This window comes from Talpa europaea, assembly GCF_964194135.1.
Source record: "Talpa europaea genome assembly, chromosome: 3".
In the NCBI taxonomy this organism is placed as follows: Eukaryota; Metazoa; Chordata; class Mammalia; order Eulipotyphla; family Talpidae; genus Talpa; species Talpa europaea.
In genome coordinates, this window is record NC_140069.1 from 63,150,349 (window position 1) to 63,166,678 (window position 16,330).

General features: G+C 34.8%; 1 protein-coding gene across 2 annotated transcripts in view; it reads left to right on the top strand.

The window, feature by feature from the left end:
• The window catches only part of ATP6V1H (ATPase H+ transporting V1 subunit H), a gene marked incomplete at its 5' end in the record, with an annotated part of 105,065 nt that overhangs the window by 39,707 nt on the left and 49,028 nt on the right, over window positions 1-16,330 (top strand). For both annotated transcript variants that reach the window (XM_084229556.1, XM_084229557.1), the window contains 3 exons: window positions 2,651-2,843; window positions 10,347-10,525; window positions 12,701-12,826. In XM_084229556.1, the coding sequence (XP_084085682.1) occupies window positions 2,651-2,843; window positions 10,347-10,525; window positions 12,701-12,826 (498 nt within the window). The remainder of the gene's footprint in view (window positions 1-2,650; window positions 2,844-10,346; window positions 10,526-12,700; window positions 12,827-16,330) is intronic.

Sequence of the window (16,330 nt, forward strand, 5' to 3'; positions counted from 1 at the left end):
TGTCTACACAATATTGTCCTATACATTAGGGGACGACATAGAACCATACATGTCCTTTCCTTTATGAAATTTACAATCTAATTGGAATGTATTCAATTCCTAACAAAGGTAGCATTTAGGATTCTACAGAATCATTTAGTAACTTTTTCAGTGACCTTAAGAAAACACTAAACTCACCAATTTGAGAGGGATAGCAACGATTTATGTGGTCATCGGGGCCCACTTATTCTTCAGGTCTCAACTCAAGGGCCACATCTTCCCACTGACTTCCCTGAGAACACGGTGGTCTCTGCCCACCATTGCTTCCCATAACATTGTACCTACTACACAGATCCTTAACAAATATTTGTCAAATTATTCTATTTACATTTTACCTGTGGTCTATGTCTTCTTTATCCCCTTAACATGTTCTTCATGCTCCAGTATACTCAGAGTTAGGGTTTTTGCCTCTAAGGAAACCCATTCTTATTCTTGTGAGCAGGAGCTTCATTTTGTTTCATTGGGGTATTTCTTATGATTAATATTTTGGCTATAGAAAACATACTTTCAGTAGAATCATTTATATTATAAATTTTAATTTCTCTTGAACATCTTTGCTGTGTTCATCATTGCACACCATGCCTTCCTTTGAAACTTTTCTGTCTTGATTTCAGCAATGGTGTTCTGCTTGTGGGTGCATGGTAGCCCCTCTGGTCATTTAAAAGTTTTTATTGTAATAGAGATAATTTGCTATGAACTATTGACTAGGTATACATTTGTTTACTAGGTTTCTGAAAACAAAAGGATTCTCAAGTGTTAGGTAACAAGAGTAGATATAATCCCTAAGTTGGGTAGGAAAGGTAAGAGAATTAGAATTACTAAAATTACCCACTTCAAGGAGGGACCATGTGAAGTTGAAATTTAGGCCTTAGAGAGTAGATTACTGCTCATTTGATGCTTGTGTCCATGAGCTCAGTGACGAACCTCATAATTTGGGTTCTTCTGGCTAGTGTCTCTGGGTATGCAGTGAGATTTCTTCTACCATAACTGTCGCAAAATGAATTCAGGTGCTGTCCTAGGAAAGCGTGGTTGCTGTTGGGGTGAAGACAGTTTTCCTGAAGTGATACTTCAGGAACAGGAAGCCAATAGGAGAAAGTTCCTTTCCCCCATCTTTGCTGTTAACCTTTAGCACCTCCTGTTGGCAGAAACAGCTGGCAAAGCAGAAATGCAGTCTATACTCTTAGTCACAGCATCACAAAGCAAAGTATAGAAGACTTACTACCTTAATAACTGCAATAATCAGAGAGCAAAGGAAATCAGTACTAGGTATAGAGTATCAATAGGGTAAAATTGCATGATTTTTATAGCTTTTGAAATGCTGACTTCAATATTAAATAAAAGCAAATCTTATGTGACAGTTGAAAAGCAGGAATACTCGAGGGAGAAATCATGCATGAGAAAACTAAAGGCAATTCAGCATGTTTATAACTGTATACAAATTACAAATATGGAGAAATGGTGCAAGTATAGCCTTTCACTAGGTTAATAATTGTGGATGGTAAAATTAGATTTAAAATTTAATATATATTTGTATATTTATACTATATCTATATATAATATATTTTAATTTTATATGTTTCTATAATATATAATATATTTTCTATAATATATAATATATAATATACTTTCTATAATATATAATTATTATTATAATGTATTTATAATATATATTTTCTATAATATATAATATAATTTAATATATAGTTTTAATATATAATATATTTTAATATATAGAAACATATGTATTTTTATATATATTTAAATATATTTAATATATATTTACTATATTTAATATATTTTTGATCATAGACTTTAATATTTTAGAGCAGTTTTAGGTTTATATATTTAAAAAAGCAAAGTATAGAGAATTTCCACATATACCTGTACCCCTTTCCTCCCATAGTATCCTGTTGTTAATATTTTGCATTAATGGGTATGCTAAAATCCCACCATTTACATTAGGGCTCACGCTTTGTCATGTACATTCTGTAGGTTTTGAGTTCCCTTGAGTCCCTTGATCATTTTTTTTAATGGTCTAATTGATTGATTTCTGTCTTTCATTTTTTGGATATAAACATTCTCCTGGGAAATTTTTTTAGTGTTTTTTCCTTGTTGTAACCTCTGTCATTCTATGTAGTTTCCTCCAGACTCATCACTGTTCCTAAAATAAGTTTCCTAAATATTTTTAAAGCTATAAATGATTCTCTTGGTGGTCCAGACTAAAAATGTTGATACATCTGACTTCACCAAGATACATATCCATTTTGTCGGTAGGATTTTTTGATTATAGCTTCTCTGATGTTTGTCAGGTTTCCTCTTATTTCCTCTGCTGTATTCCAAATCTATGTTCCCTTTCTCATTGTTTTAAGCTACATCAAGCCCTCTTGCTTGCTAAAGTCCTGTGTTAGTAGGAAAAAGGGCTAAGTGTAGCTGTGTTGGAAATGGTCCTCTGTGTTAGGGATTTAGCTAGCTTGTTATTGCTGCTGGAAAAGAAACTGAGGACATAATTCAGATAGATTTTGTTTCCCTAGTGCAAAAAGAGAATCATCCATTTTTTCTTTCTTGTTGTGCTGTCATATTAAATGTTTTCTTAATCTGTGTTCCTTTTCAGCATAATGGGAGTTTTGAGTAACAAGTGTGGCTTTCAACTCCAGTACCAAATGATTTTTTCAATATGGCTCCTGGCATTCAGTCCTCAAATGTGTGAACACCTGCGACGCTATAATATCATTCCTGTTCTGTCCGATATCCTTCAAGAATCTGTCAAGGAGAAAGTGACAAGGATCATTCTTGCAGCATTCCGTGTAAGTATTTTATAGTTTTTTAATGTTACCATATAGTTATGAAACTGTTAGACTCTTGGTGAACATGATGTAAAATATCATTAATCTGTGTTAATGACATGCGAGCGGGTGGGACAGGTGTGAGGAAATAATTTAAATGGGTGAAATGTTTAGAGTTATACAATGCTTGTAAACAAATATATTGTGCTCAACTAGAGGAAATTCCTTTTTTTTACAGTGTATTCCAAGAGACTGTTAATGAAGTTTTTCTGTAATGGGTCTTTATTTTAGTATGGAGTTGTTTTCCAGAATTTGTATCTACTGACTAGCATTATATTTCTGAGACAACTATAAAAGAGGTGTTGTTATTTTGAACAGTGAAGCTATCCTACTAGGATACTAGCATTTTGGTGGTTATCAAAGTCAGCTTCCTCCATTGAACAGATGAGGAAGTGGAAGACAAGAAGAGTGGAGGAACCAAACTAGAATATAAATCCAAAGACTTCTGGCTGCTGGGCTTTGTGACACAGAAATATAGTATTGTCAATTTGTTTCACAGAGTTAGTGTATTTGCTGTTGTAATTGTCTGTTGGTAATTTTGTTGATTGCCTTAGATTTGAGGAGGCTTCTGAGGCTGGCTGACCTAGTGTGTACTAAGGATGTTGCTCAAGAGTAGTAATGGTGGCCATACCTCTTTTAGTGCTTGCTCTGTGCTATGCACCCTTCTCAAGCTTTCCATTTGATAACTTATTTAATGCTCACCACAGCTGGAAGATATTACAGTTGTTTTGTTAGTATATTGGTATCATTAGTAGTGGTTCATCTCCTTTTTTACAAATGGGCATACTGAGACAGAGAGAGCACATTGTTATCAGGTGACAGACATGGAAATCCAAGTTATTGGCTTCAGAATATGTGCTTTTATGCCTATGTTGTTCTTATGCTTTCTTTAAATAAACAACAATGAAAAAAATAGTACAGCTGTATTGCAAAATTTAAATAGCTTAGACATCACATTTGTCAAATATAGTCACTAACATCGTTTGGATTTTTTGAAGCACATAGACAAAAATGTATAAATAGATGTGTCATTTGTTTTGTATTTAAGAATTAAAGTGGCACCATATTAATACTATTCTATAATTTTATTAAACAATATGCAGTGAAAATGTTTTCATTTTCACATGTGTTGATCTTCAGTATTCTTTTAAATGGCTGTATTCCACAGTGTTAATATAAAATGGTTTATTTTAACCAATATCCTATTAATGGGGTATTTCTAGTTTTTTTAATATATTTTCCCACTGTGATGAAAATTTTTGCTTCCTATAATTCTAGAAATGAAATTGCTGAGTCAAATAATAGCCTTTTCTATAGTTTTTTTCCTCATTTTTAAATTTTATATATATTTTATATCATTTTTCATTTTTGAACAATGTATGCATTTTCATCTTGGTTATAATCCCCATACAATTCCCACCCCCCTTTTTTTGAACCTGCGCCCTCACATACTAGCAAATCACCTTTCAAAAATGTGCTGATTTACGTATCTAACATCTGTATTCTGGGTGTGCACGTTTTCAGTTTTTTCACATGCATTTATTATTTTTATCAATTGATTAGAGACAGCTGATGCCTTTACTGAATGGATAGGAAGTACAGGGGTACACTCAGGAGCTCTTGGTGGCCTGGGACCTCTTCACTGTTACTGGCTTATGGCTGTGCAGGATGGCACTGGCCCTGCACATGGCAGCTTTGTGCCTAGGGCAGTCCTAGTTTTTGTGAATGCTGCTGAGGGTGGCTTCAATATTGTTCTTATTAATGGTGGTCTGCAAGTAGGATGTGTTGGGCTTTTGGTGCCAATGAGATCCATGACCACCACACCTCTACCATCAGCTGCACACCCACGTCTGGTGGTAATCAGCCAGTTGTAGCAGAAGGAGTTGTGGGGCTTGAGATTGGGTTTGGTGCTGTACATCTGCTTATTCCTTTAGGTAAGGAAGCAGGAGCAGTTACAACCGTCATCCAGTGCAGATGTGCAGATGTGGTAGTGGCTCCTCTCACTTGGTGGCTTGAGATAGAAACTGCAGTTTTTTGTCACATACATTTAAGTAATCTTTTAGAATATTAAGTTAGTTAAAAGTGGTCCTTTCAAAATTTTATTCTGTTAATGAATGAAACAGCATCTTTTAATAATTTCATCAGCCATTTTTATTCCTCTGATAAATTCCTTATTCATAGCTTAGTCACCTTTAATTTTTATATTTTTAAATTTATTTATTTATTTTTTTTGGGGGGAGACCCTCGCTGGCGGCCTGGGAACGAACTGGTTCTGCAGAGGCTACAGGTTCTGCAGAGGTGGTGCTCAACCGCTGCACCACCAGGGAAGATGCTAGTCACCTTTTAAACTTAAAAATTGATATGTAGGATCTCTTTTCTGAATGTTTATAGTTAATAATGACAACAACAATAATAGCTAATGTTTATTGAGAGCTTATTTTGTGTTACACATTGTTCTAATTTTAAATGTTACGCATTTAATTTCCCAAGAACTTGATGCAATTTAGGGCACTAGGCCACCAGAAGTAATTTGCCAAAATACTTAGAAAGTGGCAAAGGAATTCAGACTCATGCTTTTTTTTTTTTAACTTTTTAAAAAAATTTTATTTAAATTTTATTTTTATATTCACCATACAATTACAACCCCCTTATTTTGACACCAAGCCCTCCTTTCCCTGCCCCCCAACCCCCATAGAGTGTCTCTGGTTCATAGTTGTTTGTTGATTATGATATTTTCTTTCTTATAGTTATTCTTTTTCCTGGTCCCTTATTTAAGTTTTCTAGATTCCTGCTATGAGTGATCCATCTGGTATTTTTCTTTTTCTTTCTGGCTTATTTTGCTGAGCATGATCCCTTCCAGCGCCATCCATGTTGCTCCAAATTGCATGTGTTTATCTTTTTTGAATGCTGAGTAATAGTCCATGGTGTATATGTATCACATCATCTTGATCCAGTCATCTGTTTTTGAGCATTTGGGTTGTTTCCAAAGCTTAGCTATTGTAAATAGTGCTGCTATAAACATAGGGGTGCAGGTGCTCTTTGGAATTGATGTTTCTGTGTCCTTTGGGTAAATACCTCAGAGTGGAATGGCTGGATCATATGGAAGCTCTATCTTTAGTAGGTCAAGAAATCTCCACATAGCTTTCCATAGTGGTTGGACCATTTTGCACTCCCACTAGCAATGCAGGAGAGTTCCTTTTTCTCCCCAACCTCGCCAACATTTGTTGTTGCTAGTTTTTTTAATATGTGCCATTCTCACTGGTGTGAGATGGTATCTCATTGTAGTTTTGATTTGCATTTCCCTGATTACAAGTGATGTTGAACATTTTTTCATATGCCTGTTGGCCATTTGCATTTCCTCTTTGGAGAAGTTTCTTTTTAGCTCTTCTGCCCATTTTTTGACTGGATTATTTACTTTGTTTTTGTTGAGTCTCATCAGCACTTTGTAGATTTTTGTCATCAGTCCTTTATCATTAGAGTTATGTGCAAAAATGTTCCCCTAGTTGGTGGGGTTTCTCTTTGTTTTTGTTATTATCTCTTTTGCTGTGCAGAAGCTCTTTAATTTGATGTAGTCCCAGCTGTTTATCTTTGCCTTCACTATCACTGCTTTAGGTGATGTGTCTGTAAAGATGTCTTTGAGGTGCATATCATGTAGTGTTTCCCCTATATTTCCTTCTATGTATTTTATGGTTTCGGGTCTTATGTCTAGTTCTTTAATCCATTTTCAGTGGGTTTTTGTGCATGGTGTTAGGTAGTAGTCAAGCTTCATTCTTATGCATGTAGTGACCCAGTTTTCCCAGCAGCATTTATTGAACAAATATTCTTTGCTCCAATGCATATTCTTTACTCCTTTGTCAAAGATTAGTTGACCATAAATCTGTGGGTTTATTTCTGGATTTTCTATTCCATTCCATTAGTCTGTGTGTCTGTTCTTGTTCTAATACCATGCAATTTTGATGATTATGGCTTTGTAGTATAGTTTGAAGTCTGGGAATGTGATGCCTCCATTTCCTTCTTTTTTTTTCAGGGGAGCTTTGGCTATTCAGGGTTTTTGGTGATTCCATATGATTTTCATCAATAATTATTCTATTTCTTTGAAGAATGACATTGAAATTTTTATTGGAATAGCATTGAATCTGTATATTGCTTTTGGTAGGATGGCCATTTTGATTATGTTAATTCTTCCAATCCATGAGCAGGGGATGTGTTTCCATTTCTTTGTGTCTTATTCTTTTAACAGTGTTTTAAGGTTTTCTTTGTATAGGTCCTTTACTTCTTTTGTTAGATTTATTCCCAAGTATTTGATTTTTTTTGTTTTGATAATAAAAGGGATGGTTTTTTTGATTTCTTCTTCTTCAGATTTATTGTTTGTGTATCAGAAGGCTACTGATTTTTGCGTGTTGATTTTGTATCCTGCCACTTTACTGAACTGATTGATGAGTTGAATTAGTTTTTCTGTGGAGTTTTTGGGGTTCTCTATGTATATTATCATATCATCTGCAAATAGTGATAGTTTGACTTCTTCTTTTCCTATTTGGATTCCTTGTATGTCTTTCTTTTGTCTTATTGCTCTGGCTAGGGCTTCCAGTATTATATTGAAAAGCAGTGGTGAGAGTGGACATCCTTGTCTTGTTCCCGATCTTAATGGAATTGCTTTCAGCTTTTCACCATTGAGAATGATACTGGCTGTTGGCTTGTCATATATGGCCTTTATGATGTTGAGGTATGTTCCTTGTATCCCAAGAATCAAGGGCTTTTATCATGAATGGGTGTTGCACTTTGTCGAAAGCTTTCTCGGCATCTGTTGATATTAACATATGGTTTTTATATTTCTTTTTGTTGATGTGTTGGATAATGTTGATTGATTTTTGGATGTTGAACCATCCTTGTGTCACTGGAATGAATCCTGCTTGGTCGTGGTGAATTACCTTATGGATACATTGTTGGATTCTGATAGCTAAAATTTTATTGAGGATTTTTGCATCAGTGTTCATTAGCGAGATTGGCCTGTAGTTTTCTTTTTTTGTGTTGTCCTTGTTCGGTTTTGGTATTAGTGTAATGTTGGCTTCATAGAACGTGTTTGGTATTATCCCTTCCTTCTCAATTTTTTGGAAGAGTTTGTGAAGGATAGGCACTAATTCGTCTCTGAATGTTTGGTAGAATTCGTTTGTAAATCCATCAGGTCCTGGGCTTTTGTTTTTGGGGAGGTTTTTGATTACCATTTCAATTTCGCTGCATGTAATTGGCCTGTTCAGGTGTTCTATTTATTCTGTGTCTAGCTTTGGGTGATTGTAAAGTTGTAGGAATTTGTCCATCCCTTCTAGATTATTGAACTTGTTTCCATATAATTGTTTCATAGTAGTTTCTGATTATTCTTTTGCTTTCTGCTGTGTCCGTTGTGATTTCTCCTCTTTCATTTGTGATCCTGTTTATTTGTGCTTTCTCCTGTTTTTCCTTTGTGAGCCTGGCTAGGGGTTTGTCTATTTTATTTATTATTTCAAAGAACCAGCTTTTGGTTTCATTGATCTTTTGCATTGTTTTTTTAGTTTTGATTTCATTTATTTCTGCTTTGGTTTTTATTATTTGTTTTCTTCTACTGGTTTTAGGGATTTTTTGTTGTTCTTTTTCTAGTTCTTTGAGCTTTGAGATATGGTTGTTTGAGTTCTTTCTTGTTTCTTGATGTGAGCCTCTATTGCTATATATTTTCCTCTTATTACTGTTTTTGCTGCATCCCATACATTTAGGAAATTGGTGTCCTCCTAATAATTGAAATCAAGGAATTTTTTTTTTAAGATGTCCTTGTTGTTTTTTTTTTTTTAATTAATTAATTTATTTATACAAGCACTGGGTACAGTCAGAAGCGCCGGAGGGTGAGAGAATTCACCACAGCTAGAGTGGGGTGCAGAGTAGGCAGACTGATTAAGTACACTGCTGAGGGGAGCAGCGGGCAGCAGGAGAGGTCTGCGTGCCATATGGGACCCTCACCTGGTGGCCGGGGATTGAACCTGTGCTGCAGAGGCTGAGGGCAGCTTCGCAACCCAGCGCTCAACCGCTGCACCACCGGGTGGCCCAATTCAAGGAATTTTTTAATTTCTTCTTCGATCTCCTCATTAGTCCAGTGGTCTTCCAGTAGTGTGGGTTTCAATCTCCATGAGGTAGGAGAGTTCCTTGCCTTCTTTTTATGGTTTATTTCTAGTTTGATGCCTTCATGGTCAGAAAAGATGCTTGGTATGATTTCAGTCTTGGTGTATCTGTTGATGTTTGTCTTGTGTCCCAGTATGTGATCGATCCTGGAGAATGATCCGTGTGCGCCTGAGAAAATGTGTACTCAGATTTTTTTGGGTTTAGTGTTCTATAGATGTCTGTTAAGCCCAAGTGCTCTAGATCCTTATTTAGAGCATTAGTGTCTTTACTCATTTTTTGTCTCATTGATCTATCCTTTGTTGATAGTGGTGTGTTGAAGTCTCCTATATGTATGTGTTTTCGCTGATGTCTGATTTCAAAGATGATTATAGTTGTCTAATATATTTTGGTGCTCCTTCATTTGGTGAGTATATGTTAATGAGTGCTATTTCTGCTGAAGTGTTGATCATAAAGGGTCTCTTTTTACCTTTTTTGAGTTTGAAATCTGTTTTATCTGATATAAGTATAGCTGTTCCTGCTTTCTTTTTTGGTCCATTTGCTTGTAGGATTGTTTTCCATCCTTTGAGTCTATTTTTATCCTTTGTAGCTAAATGTGTTTCCTGGAGACAGCGAAAGGTTGGGTTTTGTTTCTTAATCCATGCTGCGACTCTGTGTCTTTTTATTGAAGAGTTTAGTCCATTTACATTTAGAGTTAATATTGATATGTTAGCATCTGTATTTGCCATTGTGTTTGTCTTTCCTCTGGTTTTATTTATTTATTCTTTTAACAACTTTTTTTTTGGCCTTCTTTCGTTGTTATTTGTCCCTCTGAGGTTCTGGCTTTAGGACGCCTTGTAGTATTTTTTGGAGTGGGGGTTTAGTCACACTCATGCTTTTAACCATCTAATTACTCTGTCTTTAATGCTGAGAATAAGATATTATAATTTATTGAATGGCATTGCCATATTTAATCTTCATGTACACCTTCAGATACAGACATGTTCCTATATACATCTTCTTGGGAAGGTAGTTCCACTCATAACCCTTGCACAGAGGCCAGCTCTACTTGGAGTGTATGTGACTGATTTCTTTGATGTTTTCAAAGTACTTATAAAAATAGAAAAATCACATCAGAAAACTAGGAAATTTGCCTGAATGTCACAGAACTTTTGGATGTGGGATAGATGCTCAGGAAAAAATAAATGATTTTCAATGTAGTTGTTCATTTAAAGGTGATAGTTAACCTGTGAATAGAAGAGAGGATGTTAGAGGAAATACAAAGGTCTAATAACAGCACATAACTAATGATATAGTTGCTTATTATGTCTTTGTTTAACTCAGAACTTTTTAGAAAAATCAACTGAAAGAGAAACTCGCCAAGAATATGCTCTGGCTATGATTCAGTGCAAAGTTCTGAAACAGTTGGAGAATTTGGAACAGCAAAAGTACGATGATGAGGATATCAGTGAAGATATAAAATTTCTTTTGGAAAAACTTGGTGAGAGTGTCCAGGATCTTAGGTATGGTATCCTTTCTAATTCTCACAGGCTGGGTGTATTAGGCTTCATTTCAGTTGCCTAGTATTTATAGAAAAACCTAAATTTATTACTACTATAAACTCAAAGACTTTATTAAAACATTGTATCTTCTGTTATAAACTGGAAGACATCATTTTGGCACCAGTTAGCCAGACCTTGTGTTTTATTCTCTTTTGGGTAGATTCCCACCATTTTCTATTGTCTAAAATCTGACTGACAGTACTTACACAGGATGTTGGCACCTCCCTGGAACCCTCGGATAATCTCCCCCTGGTTAAGAATCATTTTAAGCAACCTGGTTCTTAATTTATGGAGGAGGTTTGCCCATATATAGAAAGAGTATTTTTCTTGCTTATTTAAAGGCCCTGTTGGTTTATTTTTTATATTAAAACCTATACAAATAATGTACTTGCATGGGACTCCATGTCATTCCTGCCATCTTCCTGGCACACGTGCACACACCCATCCAGGTGGAGTTCTACATATTCTTCTGAACCTTATTTTTTGTTGTTTTATAATATCTTGAGATCTTTCCCATTAACACACACAGTCTTTGCTTTTGAGCTATTGCTCATTTTAGAAGAGAGTTAAACTTTAGAAATAGATCTTTCTTTGCAGGTGGATTAGGTTTGGGAGCTGGGTGGACTTCTATTTGAATTACTTGACTGCTTTCTCTGTATGTGCCGTTGAACAAACTTCTTGACTTTTTTTTTAGGCTTAGTTTTCCTTTTGGCAAAATAGCAATAAAAATTCTAACCTTATAGGTTTAGTTGTGAAGTTTTAAGTGTCCAGTAAATGTCTCAAGGTAGTATATGTTCAGAAATGTAATTACCAGATAATTCAATGCAACCCATTATTCAAAGGCCCAGAAGCTTTTATAAGTCGGAGATATCATCCATATCAGTGGTTTATAGTGGAGTTTTGTGAAGATAGTCATGATTTTCATCTTTCTATAAATTCAAACAGAAGTAAGTTAATTGTAATGTAATAAGCAGCAAGAAAAGCTTGCAGTTTTTGTAAATTCTATTGTATTTATTTTATAAAATGTATCATCAGTTCTATTAAAATTATAGAATAAGAAAATAAAGAAAATGAAAGTATTGTAAAATATTTTTAAAATAAGATTGATAGTTAGCTTTTTAAATTCTTTAATCTGTGTTAACCAATTATTACATACTGTTTTTTCATGTTGAATGTAGAAATTTGAAAAATATTGCTGTACGTAAAAGATAATAGGGTGAAGGGTGCAGTTGAAAGAAATGTGTATGTTTTGCTATGATAGGTTTAAGATATAAAAAATGTTTAAAAAGATATTAAAAATACTCATATGAATAAGTTATATAGTAAAGTGCTATTTTATTCAACAGGATACTCTGATCAACTTAACCAGTAAGTCCTGGTTATACTGAATTATCAATCAGTATTTCAATAGCTACTCCTTTTTAAGATTTTCACTTGAAAGAAATCCATGTATGCCCTGTATTTGTATACTAGCTAGTGACATTAAAGACTTTTAATGAAATTTTGAATTATTTGGTAGTGAATGTTTTTGAGTTAAAGTACATTGCAGTTTATTTGTTATAGGTACAGAGGACTTACTCCTATTATGGGTTAGTTCAATTAATGAATTACCTCTACTGTGTTGGTAGTTACACTGTAAAATATTGTATAACTGTTTGTGTTTTGTTTTTATAATACAGTATATTGATAGTATAATAGTACTCTAATATACCATTTTATTTATGTAAAAATAGTATAATTTTATGTGTTTACATTAATATATGTAGTGCTTTGGTAAATATAGTATTTTAAGTCACCTGGTAGAACTTCTGCTAGATTATGAGATAATCTGCTGTTACACATTAATATATATACACATTAATATATTAGGGTAAGGATTTTAAAAAGCAAGTGCTCTTTTTACCACCTCATGATAAACATTCAAGTTTGTAGGAAAACTGGACCTCAGTACCTTCAATAAATTTCACATTTTTTTAAAGGTTATTTAAGCTGTTTAAAATTTGTTTAGTGATAATTTGCTAATGTACAAAGGATGGTAAGTTTTTGTAGATAAATCATAATAGAGATATTTTATTTTGGTTAAATTTAGAAAAACTCAGATTCTCATAAAGTTTTGATTTATTTTTTTGTAAATAGCTCATTTGATGAATACAGCTCAGAACTTAAATCTGGAAGATTGGAATGGAGTCCTGTGCACAAATCTGAGAAATTTTGGAGAGAAAATGCTGTGAGGTTAAATGAGAAGAATTATGAGCTTTTGAAGTAAGTTTTAAAATTTAGCTTATACTCTTTTTTTTTTTTTAAAGATTTATTTATTTTTATGCATACAAGAGTTGGAGTACAGTCCAGAAGGGGTTGGGGTGTGTGTGAGAGGATTCACCAGAGACAGAGTGGGGAACAGAACAGGCAGACTGAAATACACTACTGAGGGGAGCAACAAGTGAGGCAGGAGAGGTCTGCTGCACCATGTGGGTTGCTCCCTGGCCAGGGATCGAACTCGGGCTGCAGTGGCTACGGTTAACTTCATAGATTGAGTCTTAATCCCTTGTGCCACCAGGGAGGCCCTAGTTTATACTCTTAATACTTGCTGTTCCACATCCTCACCAACATGTTTTTAATCACTATTATAAAATTTTTAAGTATTTTAAAAAATATTTAAAAATATTTTAATTTGTATTTTCTTGCTCAGTAATATGAATGAATACCTTTTCATAGACTTTTTGGCCATTTTCAGAATCTTTCTTCCAGGGAGGTGCCTCTTTCACATTTTGTAGGAATTCTGATGTATTCTGAACATGAGTTCGTTGTCATTTCTGTTTATCACAGGTATTTTCTCCTATTCTGTCATGTACTGTTCACTTTGAATGTAGCGCAATTTATTAATCTTTTCCTTTATGGCCAGTTGTTTTTTGTGTCCTAGGTAAGAAGTTTTTGCCCACCCAAAGTTATAAAAATATACTTCTATGTTATCTGCTGGAAGATTTCTTGTTTAACATCTCACGTTTTGATCTCCATTCCATTTCGAATTAGTTTGGTGGTAAAGTAGGGGTCAAGATTATTGTTTTTCATTACATGACTCTTTAATTGAATCATCATCATTTATTGAAAATAACATTTTCCCCAGTGCATTGTCCAAATCTGTGTAAGTTTCTTTTTTACTGAGATATAAGTCACATGCCACATAATCCTCCCATTTAAAACGTACAATTCAGTGGTTTTTAGTATATTCACAAATATGTATTACCATCAACCAGTCAATTTTAGAACATTTCATCACTTCATAAAAGAAACCTATATCCTTTAGCTCTCACCTCTGTAACCACCTCTCCACCCAGGCCTAAACGACCACTAACCTACTTTATGTCTCTAAGAATTTACCTATTATGAAAATTACATATAAATGGAGTCATATTTCTCCTTTTGTGACTGGCTTCTTTAATTCACCATAATTTTTTCAATACTTATTCATGTTAGACATTTATCAGTAGTTTATTCCATTTTTATGGTTGAATAATATTCCATTACAGTTGATCTTGATTAGTGGGGGAGCTGGTATTGAGGTAGCTAGAGGTGTTGTCTTCTCCCCTACCCCCCCAACCCCCTGAAAAAAACTTGAAGATCCACATTGTAACTTTTTACTCCCTAACAATTTAACTGCACTTACTTGTCCTTTAGTATCTATGGGAGATTGGTTTCGAGACCCCTTCTTATGCTGCAGTCCACAGATGCTCAAGTCCCTTATAGTGGACCCTCCATATTGATGGGCTCCATATCCCATGGATGCCACATGTCTATAGAGAGCCAACTGTATAGCAAAATATTCTGCATGAAGGACTCTAATAGTTTGAGCTCTTATAGTTCATGAGTCAACTGTAAATGGATATATAACATTTTATCTATCCACTCATCAGTAGACTGATATTTGGGTTACAAAAAATAATGGCATTAAATACTTGTGTATAGATTTATATGAGGACATATGATTTCATTTCTTTTGCTTGGATAGTTCCTTAGTTGTAGATATGCTGAATCATATGGTAACTCTCTTCAGCAATTTGAAGAACTGCTAGACTGTTTTCCACAGATGCTGCACAATTTTATATTCCTACCAGGAGTGTATGATTTTTCCACTACCTTTTCAACCATATGTCAGACTTTTTGATTCAAGCCATCTTAGTGTGTGTAAAGTTGTATATCATTGTGGCTTTGATTAGTATTTTTTTTAAATGACTATTCTGCATTTTATTTTTATTTTTATTAAATATTTTATTTTATATAATTCTTATATTTTTTTTCATCTTTGCACAATGTATGCATTTTCATTTTGGTTATATTCCCCATACAATTGCATCTCCCCCCTTATTTTGACTCTTGTCCTTCCTTTCCCTGCCCCTCTCCCCCCCCCCCACCCCCGCCATAGTGTGTCTCTGGTTTATAGTTGCTTGCTGATTTTGATTTTTACCTTGTATTGATTAGTCTTTTTCCTGGTCTCTTATTTAGGTATTCTAAATTCCTGCTATGAGTGAGACCATCTGGTATTTTTCTTTTTCTTTCTGACTTATTTCGCTGAGCATGATCCCTTCCAGCACCATCCATGTTGCTGCAAACTGCATGAGTTTATCTTTTTTGATTGCTGAGTAATATTCCATTGTGTATATGTACCACATCTTCTTGATCCAGTCATCTGTTTTTGGGCATTTGGGTTGTTTCCATAGCTTAGCTATTGTAAATAGTGCTGCTATAAACATAGGGGTGCAGGTGCCGTTTGGAATTACTGTTTCTGTGTCCTTTGGGTAAATACCTAGGAGTGGAATTGCTGGATCATAAGGAAGCTCTATGTTTAGTAGGTCAAGAAATCTCCACACAGCTTTCCATAGTGGTTGGACCAGTTTGCACTCCCACCAGCAATGCAGGAGAGTTCCTTTTTCTCCACAACCTCGCCAACATTTGTTGTTGCTAGTTTTTTTAATATGAGCCATTCTCACTGGTGTGAGATGGTGTCTCATTGTAGTTTTGATTTGCGTTTCCCTGATTACAAGTGATGTTGAACATTTTTTCATATGCCTGTTGGCCATTTGCATTTCTTCTTCAGAGAAGTTTCTTTTTAGCTCTTCTGCCCATTTTTTGACTGGATTATTTACTTTGTTTTTGTTGAATCTCATCAGCTCTTTGTAGATTTTTGTGATCAGTCCTTTATCATTAGTGTTGTTTGCAAACATTTTCTCCCAGTTGGTGGGGTTTCTCTTTGTTTTGGTTATTGTCTCTTTTGCTGTGCAGAAGCTCTTTAATTTGATGTAGTCCCAGCTGTTTATCTTTGCCTTCACTATCACTGCTTTGGGTGATGTGTCTGCAAAGATGTCTTTGAGGTACATGTCATGTAGTGTTTCGCCTATATTTTCTACTATGTATTTTATGGTTTCAGGTCTTATGTCTAGTTCTTTAGTCCATTTTGAGTTGGTTTTTGTGCATGGTGTGAGGTAGTGGTCAAGCTTCATTCTTTTGCATGTAGTGACCCAGTTTTCCCAGCACCATTTATTGAACAAACGTTTTTGCTCCAGTGCATATTCTTTGCTCCTTTGTCAAAGATTAGTTGACCATAAATCTGTGGATTTATTTCTGGATTTTCTATTTGATTCCATTGGTCTGTGTGTCTGTTCTTGTTCCAGTACCATGCAGTTTTGATGATTATGGCTTTGTAGTATAGTTTGAAGTCTGGGAGTGTGATGCCTCCATTCCATTCTTTTTTTTTTTCAGGGGAGCTTTGGC